Here is an 11,152-nt window from a genome sequence, read left to right as displayed (position 1 = left end):
ATCTCGGCCACTCATTTCACACTAGGTATTCCTTTGTAGATTTACATCTCTACATTTGTAGCACCTTCGAAATTTGCAATTATTACTTTAAATTTTAATTTGAATTTAATTACTATTATTCTGGCCTTTAGAATTTTTAACTTCCAATGCAATTTTAAAATAATTTCCAATCTTTTGTATAATCTTTAAATATTATTTGTTGTAGCTAATTTATCCCAACATCTGACCTCTGGTCACTTCAATACTATTGGTTGCATCTTCACCCTAACCAAATACATATTTTGATAAACAAGTAAACAATCGCATTCCAATGAATCATTTCTTGCAACCGTCCAGGTTAAAAGTTCAACTCCTAGTGGTCAACATCTTTAATTACTTTTATCTTCAAAGCTTGCATCTGTTATCTCTCTCCGCAAATATACAAATATGTGTTACAATCTCATTTTAATGTAATTTTTGCTATGATAGCGAAACTTCATAAGAATCCTTACGTTTTTCAAAGAGGTTGGTTGTGAGATTGCCATTAACGTCTTTTTTCAGAGTAAGTATCAAAATAGGAAATAAGAATAGATATAATGATTGTTAATTGACAAAACGTTGCCGATATAATTAAATATCGAGTTAAAGCATACAGCAAGTTTTTCTTCAAATTCTACTTCAAAGAAATAGAAAAATAGGTCTGCTAATAATAGGGTGCAATGAGTACCCATGGGAATTCAAATAGATCGGTGGAAGACCTATTCTCCAAATTCCACATCGATACTATCAATCAGAAATTCAAGCATCTTTTTGATTTCAATTTAAGAGGCCTTGTGTGTTACAATCAGAATGTTTTAACAAAGTAGTTTGCAAATGACCAATGACAAGGTAAGTAAATATACGAGTTCCATTTTTATTGAGAAACACATGTCATTGATATCAGAAATCCTGGACTTTTATCTATAGTGGGGAATGTATAAAGTATAAAAGTTTTTAAGCGCTGTTGATTTTCGTAAAATATTGTGAATTCAAATTTTTCTAAGCTTCTTTGGAATTTTTAAGTATCCACATCTGATTTACACCACTTTTCGAATATATTGTTGCATAGTACTTGTTTAACATTTAAAAATATTCAACACTAACAAACGCTTTTGAAGAATCTCTTCCTTAGAAAGGGAACTATGTGTATAAGTAAAAATAAAAGTAAGTTCTCAACGGCGAAAAATATTCGTTGTGAGAACTGCATAAATTATTAGCGCTTTTTATTGCTAACATGATTGAATGTGTTAAGATCAAAACAAAACAAATTCTACTCCTTTACATTTCTTTTAATATCTTTGGATGATATAAAAACAGCTGTTTTAATTACGCAAATAACCCTAGTTCTTATCCACAGTTCTTATCAAATATCACGAGGCACACTTCTCTGAAGACAGAAAGATTTGTAAGTGTAAACACTCTCATTCTATGATTTTGAAAATTTATATTTCAGTCTTCATAAATCATTAAAATTTATCATGTGTTGTTTCTATAGATGAACACATTTTATATTCAAGCTTTTTGAATTTCAAGAATACAAAAATTATTTACTAAAGAGGGATCAAAAGTTGTTGATGATTATTTTTTTTCAATCTAAAAACCATCGGAATAAAATATTTGTAACAGCAGCATATAGAAAAAAGTCAGTCACACTGGGGTATTTCGAGATTCGTTTTTTAAGTTTCAATATGTTAAAAGAGTTTTCTTTGTTATTTTAAAAGTTTAATGCATTTGAATGCTCTATATTCAGATTTAATTGTGTCTTTTTTGACGCTTATCATTATTTTATCCATCGATCGGTTTTTAACAGTACAATTTCATAAAGATTATAAACGTGTTTTTCTTTGTAGGTATCAAGATGTCTGCACTGTGTATTGGGATATCAACTCTTGTAACAATAGGTTTAACATTTAATCAATTCAATATGGCTTGTATGCAGAAACCATAATAATATTGATGCAAACATTGATGTGTTTATATTTTAGAAAAAAAATTTCAAAACTCTATTTTTAGCAGTATTGGGCCAAAGCCAACTAGGAAACCAAGATCCAACAGCTTTCACAAAAGGGCTAACATTAAACCTCCATTCGACAATTGGTGGCGAAAAAATTTCCTTCAATAAAAGAATAACTGATATTGGAGCCAGCTTTGATTCTGAGGGGTCTTTTATATGCAAGACACCTGGGATTTATGCGTTTTCATTTTATGGACTCACTGAACAAAATTCTAAACTTTGGCTCGAAATGATGAAAAATGATCAGTTAATTGCATCGAGTAAGTTCTATCCGTTTTAGGCAAATAAAAATTTTATATAATAAGTATAAGAATTGATTTGAGTTTGATATTCCTGTTTCTTTTTCTAAGTTTTTGCCTACACCGTTGCCGATTATGCAGACGCTGGAAATGCCGTCATAGTACATTTAAACATTGGTGACAAAGTATACGTGAAAGCCCACAATAATTACGTGCATACACTGTATGGACGTACTAATCAGATTTACAACACGTTTACCGGGGAACTTCTGTTTGCCGACAACTTGGGTATGTTTGAACTTTTATTTTTATCGTTATGATTGTATCTAGAATCTCTAATAAAATAATATTAATAAACATGTAATTTCTCTGGTCAAAATGGCCAAATTTCATGGATTTGTCTCCATATCAACAGCGTGCCAGTGTGAGTCTTCTAATACCATATCTGTTATTTTGTACCAAGGTGCACCTATGGTGCAAATTTAATTAAGTCGGAGAGATACCGTTAACAAGAACTACATATTTGGTGCAAACTGAGAATACATGTTAGGTGCTTCGTCATTTAAGAAAAAGATAGGCTATGACCTTTTCTGAACCTAGATTTGGGATATCTCTCAAATCGGTATTTATAGTTCAGGAAAAATACTGTTGTTTGATTGTAAGTAATGGCATTAGCCAAGGTCACGGCAAGGTTACAAAATTGGTCAACTAACATTTTTTTTCAATTTTATTCAAATTTTCATTACCTTTAATGCACATTTTGCTTTAGGAAATACAGATCACAAGAATTGCCTATCTATAAATGAATATATATCATGCATTGGTTATGAGATATATATTGTGTATGAAATTCTAAGATTGGCAAGTCTGTGCTCTATGTTTTTGGCGATACAGAATATTTCTAATTTCACAAATTTCTTTCGGTATTGAGAAAGTTCTGTAATATGTTTTACTTTGTCTCCCTGTTGTGACCTCCGTGTGCACTTTGATAAAAAAAAAATCAATGCTTGTCCTTTGCATATATATGTCATGGTCTAATTTTTCAAAATGTTATAATTCCGAAGTTTACTTTGTTAAATGAAATGACACTGATGATTTTTTAATCAATCAATCAAAAGTGTTTATGTGCATTATAGGGAGATTCTCAAACATATCCTGTTTTTTAAATAGAATTGGACGGCGGACCTGTAGGATTTTCAGCAGTTCTTACCATGAATGTTACTCTAAGTGGTGGATCTGTTTTAAATTACAACAAAGTCATTACAAATATCGGTAGTGGATACAATAGTAATACGGGAACTTTTACCGCCCCCATCGAGGGAACTTACCTGTTTCACTTCCATGCCTTGTCCTATGAAAGCAGTGTTAGCATTTTATTAATATTTTTTTGCTAAAAGCGTATGAAATGCAAAGTTTAACATTTTTGTTCAATAATTCAAATTTTTAGCATCATGTGACCTTTCTGTTGTCTCCTTTTGACAGGAATTTTGGCTTGAGCTGTTCCACGACAGCCATTATGTTTTGGGCTCTTATGGGTACACGGGTGGATATTATGCTGACGCAGGTAACACAGCAGTTCTGCACCTTAGGAAAGGTGACACCGTCAAAATAAAATCTAGGCCTGGTAGAAGTGCTAGACTGTATGGAGATGATGATGAATACTATACCACCTTCTGTGGAGTACTTTTGTCATCAATAATTTACGGAAGTGGTAATTTCTTTTTCCCTAGTCTTTAATTTTTGTTCTTAAACACAGAGAATGTATTCGTTTTAACATTGACATTAAAAAGTACTCATCCTATTTTTTATAAATATAATGTGTCATAGTTCAGGATCAGGACCATTTTTGCACTTATGAACTAAAACTTTTGCTCTCTCTCTTAATGATATACTCTAACTTTGATACTTTTTCTATTATTAAGGAACGAAAAAGCATTTATATTTCCTTTTCATGAAATCATTCCATTCTCTAGGTTATGACTTACAATCGGAAGTAGCTTTTTCCGTTGGTCTAAGCCATAACGAGCATTCAACCTCCAAGATAGTGTTCAATGTGGTTTTCCTTAATCAACAAAACAGCTATAGCACCAACACCGGGATATTTACAGCCCCAGTAGCTGGTATTTATGCCTTTCACTACCACGCCCTGGCTCAACGAGCACTATCTGAATGGGTGGAGCTCTACCATAACCACGTTTACATCAATTCTCTTTATGCCCATGCTGTAGGAGGCTATGGTCCAGGTAGTAACTCCGCCGTTCTTGAACTGGATGTCGGTGATACCGTGTATCTAACTATGCAAAATCACGGCTCATACCTTTATGGAGACAGTGATAATAATATTTACTGTACCTTTTCTGGGTACCTCCTATCGCCCACTGCTCGTCACGGTGCTGTTATAGGATAACGTTTATGACATATAAATGAATTATGGAACAGTGTACAACTGTTCATGTTTGTGTGTGTTTTGGGTATTAAAAACTAATTTGTTATTAAAAATGTTTTAAATGAAAACTAGTCATTGCTTTCTCTTTCTTTAATTCATCTCACACATAACTTCGATTTAAAGATTTTACTAAAGTTTAGGAATCAAGCATTGTTAACGTTTGGCACGAGCTCTTGAACTATGCAATGTATAAAAAGGAGCTCGAGGTGTGTTAAGCCCCAGTAATATGGGATGCGGGGTATTTATTTTTTTTACTCTGTCTGGCTGTCTGTCTGTTCAATTTAAAACTTTAAACTTCCCATAACTTTTGAGTGGATGGGGCTATGACTTTTATATTTAATGATGTATTTCTTTAAACAAGACCATTTCTTCGAGTACCCTGGACACACTTTTACGAAAACTTACCAAAATTAACCTTAGAAATAAGTTAAGAACCATTGGTGCTTGAACTTTCATGTTTCATATATGTATTTAATGCGACAAGACTTTTATATTGGTCTTAATATTTTTGACATTGAAATGAGAGTTTTAAAAACTTTTATCTTGGTCATAACTAGAGCTTTCATATTTTATAGGTGTATTACTTGTGAAAAAAAGTTTTCTTCGGATATCAACAATTTTGACCTTTCTTTCTTGTCCTTAGAATTTGACCTGCTTTTTAAAAACTTTAACCCTTGTCATAACTCTTGAAAAGTTAGCATTATCTTATAGCTTATTGCTTTAAAAATCATTTCATCTTATAAAGAGAAAATAATGTTCAGCAATTATGCATTTGATGATTTTATCAAGCTCAACTATGCATATTTATAAATCTACTTTCAATTAGGATACTTGAAAACGAAAGAACCGTCGTAGACATAATTATGAAAAGTAAAACAAAGTCTTGATTGTACAAACCTTTTCTTAAATGTTAGTGGGTTCTTTGATGTGATAATAAAGGAAAATGTCAGTGTGTCATTAAGATTGCCGACGTGCAGTGATCAAATGGTCCATAATTATCTCTTGGATCTCTTCCCTCTTTTTTTTTTTTTTTTTTTTTTTTTCCAATTATTTATTCAATAACATACAATATAACAGAGAGGTAAAACTTCCGCAGAAGCCCTCTGATAATACCTCACCAGGGGTGCCAGGAGCTCCCTGGATCGATATAGTATTATGTAATATATCTCCAAAATTTGAACAGAATTTTTTCACATTATGCTAATATAAAATTATTGACGCTTCATTTTCATACATATCTCAAAGCAAATTAGCACCATTTTTACATATGATAACAAAGTATACGTTTAACACCATTATACTAATATATGATTATTGACGCTTCATTTTCATACATATACATAAGTATCTCAAAGCAAATTAGCACCATTTTTATATATAATAACAAGGTATGCATTTAACACCAATAGAAATATGACCCTTGTTGCAGTGGAGATTGTGTGGAAAAAAAGAAAGAAGTCTATATCAATCTCACTGTATCTAGTATTTAGGGCCAGGTCACCCTCAAATACGGGTCTTTTTGTGTTTTACAACCTATAAACAAGATCAATATGTAGAGTTTTGTGATAATAAAATTAGATTATAATAATACATCAGAATAAATGAATTTTACAAAGACATGAATATTTTTCCTCACATACATAGTTTGAATCTGGCATTACATTTTCATTTGATGATCTATTAATTTATTCATTTTGAACATATTTTAAACATAATGTTTCCAGTTACATGAAAAATAACATAGCAAAAAAGGAATATATAAATAAAAAAAAATAGTGTGCCGTATAGTGGACTTCTATGTGTGAATACATGTATATATAGTTTATCATGGCAGCAGATAATACCGAGAGAAAAAAAAAACAAAAACCTAGTGTGCCATATAGTTAATTAATGAATGTGAATACATGTATGTATAATTTATCACGGCAGCAGATAATGCCAATAACCCTATAACTGCATGGTATTAGAATCCCAAGGAATTTTGAAACATATGATTTATTTTCTCTTTGAATTTTGTCAAATCCTGTGATTGTAATAGTAAAAAATTCGATTTCATTTCATTTTTGAATGCATTTTTAATACTGTAGTCAGTTATTTTTAAATTATCATATTTAATTTTATTTCTTGTTTTCCATATGACCCATTTATAAATACATATTAAAATGTTAATAACGGTTCTTTGGGTTTTCGGTTCCTTCAAGTATCCTAATATTATTGTTTGTTGGTCAATTTGTAAAGTTCCATTTAGTTGTAGTACATTTTCAATTATATCTTCTAGTAACTTGAGTGTTGTTTTCACTTTTGCGCATTGGAAAAAGAGGTGTTGTTGATTTTCTTTATGATTTTTACACAAGTTGCATAAACCATTGGATAGTCCGATTTTACATAATTTATCTTCAGTATACAATATGTTATGCACGCATTTCCATTGGAATTCTTGAATTTTATTTTTAACTTTCAATTTTGAAATACTGTTCCAAACTAGGTCCCACTGTATGTTATTTTGATAAATATTTTCCCATTTTTCTTGACATTTTGGAATTATTGTCTTGTTCAATATTTTTTCTACGTTCTTTAACTTGATATCTTCAAAGGTTACCACTTTATTACTATATCTCTTCCCTCTTCAATATATGAATATCTGTCCCACCTGTCTGTTTACGCGCAACTAAACTCCCCTACTCAACGAAAGAGACTTGCGTATTGAATATACTTAAAATAAAGTTTGCCTGAAAGAAAATAAAAAATTATGAGGTGCCATTTTGGTATTAACTGGCAAAAAGCGATATCACCTATTCGACACACTAATGTAGTCTATAAGCGCCTAACAAACATTAAACTGTCACCATAATTAAAATTGGATAAACATTATATTGCAGAGGAATCTTATTATTTTAAATGAAAGCATTTACCTGATATAATCCAGATATTTTAAAAATAGTTTTAATCAATACATCTAGTTTTATATGATACATTTGGACTAACTCAATTGAAAAAAATTAATTAAGCCTGTGATTTTCCCCCATTAAGATATGTTTGACTCTGAATCAACACGTCTGACTCAATATCTAGTCGTTAGACTTGTAGTCGAATATTATGCTTTCGACTAGTAGTAATCAAATTTCATCCCTTGGGAATTTTCCTTGATGAAAGGTTTCAGGCATTTTACATTTTCAAACAAGTTCAAAAATGATTGAAACGAACTTCTCGATGAACCTCGATGTTTACCAAATGACTTGTAAAACATCGAATGAAAGAGGTTGTTGATATATGTCAGGTGTTCGACCTTTGATCAGTTTACCATACCATGCAAAACATGCTCTAAAGACATTGTATTATACATTACCTCTAAAAACAATTAGTTCATTAACTTCGGAATTTTATTTTTCGCAAAACAACGGGACCAAACTCTCATAGCTTAATTGCACTCATCCTTCAAGATTAGTGAAGTTATTAAAGTTGGATTATCATAAGGTTAATCAATAAAGCTTTCGTAAGGAAAATTAGGTCTCTAAAATATTTTTAGAATGTAAGCAATTAATTTGGATTGATTGTTTCCTATATTTTTCATAAATCTGCCAAAGCGACTAAGGACAGCATTGAGGCCCATAGGCGTTGTTGACAAGTTTTTTTAAAAAAAGATTTAAACATTTTCTGTCACGTAACGTCACAATGAATTGTGGAACACAACTAATAATTCATTTGATATTGGCCTTGGAACAGTAATGTGTGGTCCTTGTGAGACGGACCTTTTCTGATTGTCCTGTGGCGCAAACCTCAAACGTTTTCATCATTATCTCAGGTAAGAAACTTCGGGATTCTGAACTCGAAACTGTTAGTTTGTGCATGCGCACAATACCAAAGGCTATGTGCAGCGCTCTCGTGCATATATATGGCACGCCAAATTCACAAAAATGAGCAAAACATAGTTTCACAGTCGATAAACTAGGTTTATCGGTTGTAAACTATAGTTTACGGACGGTAAACTGTAGTTAACAACGTTAATCTATATTTTACATCTGTAAACCATAGTTCACGCGATAATCTATGTTTCATATAGCACGCCAAATTCACAAAAATGATCTAAACCTAGTTTCACAATTGATAAACTAGGTTTATCGACTGTAAACTATTTTACAAACCGTAAACTATAGCTAACGATTCGTTGATTAAGTATAGTTTTCATCTGTAAAACTATATTTAACGGTTGTTAACTATAGTTTACTAATGCTAATCTAAGTTTATCTGTCTGTAATAAAACTTAACAATAGATTTTGTTGATAAACATAGATTCACGTATGTAAACTATAATTTACGATCGTTAACTATAGTTAAGAGTTGTAAACCATAGTTTACAAATCGTGAAACTGTATTTATCAGATACATGTAATCTATGTTTTGCGATCGCAAATGATTGTTTTTGGTGTTAAGTATAATTTATGGTTGTGAAACATACATTATCGCGTTAACTATAGTTTACAAATGTAAAATATATGTAACAGGCTTGTGGTATTGCAAATAACGAAAACACCTGTCAGGGTTCGTACTGTTTATTAATGGTGGCAGAAATAAATATATTCACTATTGCCCTGAAATAAATAATACCAATACTGAGTAAAATCATAAAATCATTAATGCACAATTCAATATTATACAGAATGCTGCATAAAGGGAGGTAACTCTTACATTCATTACACATCTTGACATAATACAATACTCCCTTAGAATTTACACTTTGTGCACATAATTAAAATACTTTACAACAAAAAATATATATTACTATTAAAGCTATAATATCTTCATAGACATTATGTACCTTTTACTTATAAACAATATATCATAAAAACAATAGCATACCATTCTGAGGGAATAGGCAAGCTCCCATGGTTAAATATCATACAAGTAGTACAAGGCTGGGAGTCCAGATGATAACTTTAAATTATCATAAACCTTATATAATTCTCTGATCATAAAACACATGTTCATATTATCTAGATCATAAAATACCCTAACTTTACTGCTAATAACTAAGTAAAAATCTGACTTCCAAAATCTCTCTTACTGTGCAAAAGTGCTATGGAAATTAATATTGCAAGAATTACAGATTTGACATTTAATAAAATATATATTAAAGATATGTTAAAGTTAGTAAATAAATATTAACTTACCAGAAGATGAAGAGAGTCTCAGTCAGAATGTCAAATTTGTCATGAACAAAATCAATGGAATCTCTCTACAAACAATCTGGACAAAGAGTGACCAGAAAGACCAAGAACACTTTGGAGGGAATTTGACAAACCAATAAAACACAAGAACACAAAACTAAAACCCAATAGAAACAAATGACTTATATAACTTATGGCCAGGACCTTAATTATAACCCTAAAGGCAAATAACAGGGTAGCACTATCTGTTACACCTGAATGGCCATACACTTATCTAATAAGCTGAAATAAAAATATATACAAATAGAATACAAAATAATCTGATATTTATTAATTAATTAGAAATTAATTAATAAATCATCACTCTTACATATAGATTAACGTTGTTAACTATAGTTTACAGACCGTAAACTATAGTTTACAACCGATAAACCTAGTTCATCGACTGTGAAACTATGATTAGCTCATTTTTATGAATTTGGCTTGCTAAACATAGTTTCACAATTGATAAACTGGGTTTATCGACTGTAAACTATAGTTCACAAATCGTAAACTATAGTTTACAATTCGTTAAGTATAGTTTTCATCTGTAAAACTATATTTAACGGTTGTTAACTAAGGTTTACGAATGCTAATCTTTATCTGTCTCTAATAAAACGTTAACAATAGGTTTTGTTGACAAACATAGATTCACGTCTGTAAACTATAATTTACGATCGTTAACTATAGTTAAGAGTTGTAAACCATAGTTTACAATCGTGAAACTGTATTTATCAGATAATCTATGTTTTGCAATCGTAAATGATTGTTTTTGGTGTTAAGTATAGTTTACGGTTGTGAAACATAGATTATCGCGTTAACTATAGTTTACAGATGTAAAATATAGATTAACTTTGTTAACTATAGTTTACAGACCGTAAACTATAGTTTACAACCGATAAACCTAGTTTATCGACTGTGAAACTATGATTAGTTCATTTTTGTGACTTTGGCGTGCCATACATAAGTGCCATACATACAGCTTCTGTAGAGTAAATGTGACATTTGTATACAATCTTTCACTTTATGCTTATGATTTGTTTGAAAACATTATATGAATTGGACATATTAATTTAATTCTGTATCTCTTTATAGAGGAAATAAAAGATGAATGGATGTCACTGATGCTTATCTCTTGCCTAGTCAATAGGTAAAGCTGAAAGCAGCTGAATTATTCCCATAAAACATATATAAACGTTGTTTATTTTCTTATGGTCTCTTTCCTGTCGCA

The 11,152-nt window shown here is 31.0% G+C and overlaps 1 protein-coding gene and 1 long non-coding RNA gene across 2 annotated transcripts; one reads left to right on the top strand and one right to left on the bottom strand.

Moving 5' to 3' along the window:
• Window positions 1-1,379: 1,379 nt before the first annotated feature.
• Window positions 1,380-4,765, top strand: LOC134279573 (complement C1q tumor necrosis factor-related protein 4-like). Its single transcript, XM_062761981.1, has 7 exons — window positions 1,380-1,423; window positions 1,869-1,919; window positions 2,032-2,292; window positions 2,383-2,559; window positions 3,442-3,635; window positions 3,754-3,982; window positions 4,245-4,765. The coding sequence occupies exons 2-7, from the start codon at window positions 1,877-1,879 to the stop codon at window positions 4,676-4,678; spliced, it is 1,338 nt and encodes a 445-aa protein (XP_062617965.1). The 5' UTR covers window positions 1,380-1,423; window positions 1,869-1,876; the 3' UTR covers window positions 4,679-4,765.
• A 4,488-nt stretch (window positions 4,766-9,253) lies between these two features.
• On the bottom strand, window positions 9,254-10,251 carry LOC134279571 (uncharacterized). The gene is made up of 2 exons (XR_009994677.1): window positions 9,575-10,251; window positions 9,254-9,306 (listed from the first exon to the last, which is right to left on the bottom strand). It is a non-coding gene; the product is annotated as an uncharacterized LOC134279571 (long non-coding RNA).
• Window positions 10,252-11,152: the final 901 nt, after the last annotated feature.

This window comes from Saccostrea cucullata, unplaced genomic scaffold (assembly GCF_032062105.1).
Source record: "Saccostrea cucullata isolate Sc308-1 unplaced genomic scaffold, CSIRO_AGI_Scuc_v1 ctg14343, whole genome shotgun sequence".
NCBI lineage: Eukaryota > Metazoa > Mollusca > Bivalvia > Ostreida > Ostreidae > Saccostrea > Saccostrea cuccullata.
The sequence above is the reverse complement of the archived record's forward strand: the minus strand, read 5'-3'. Positions and strand labels throughout refer to the sequence as shown.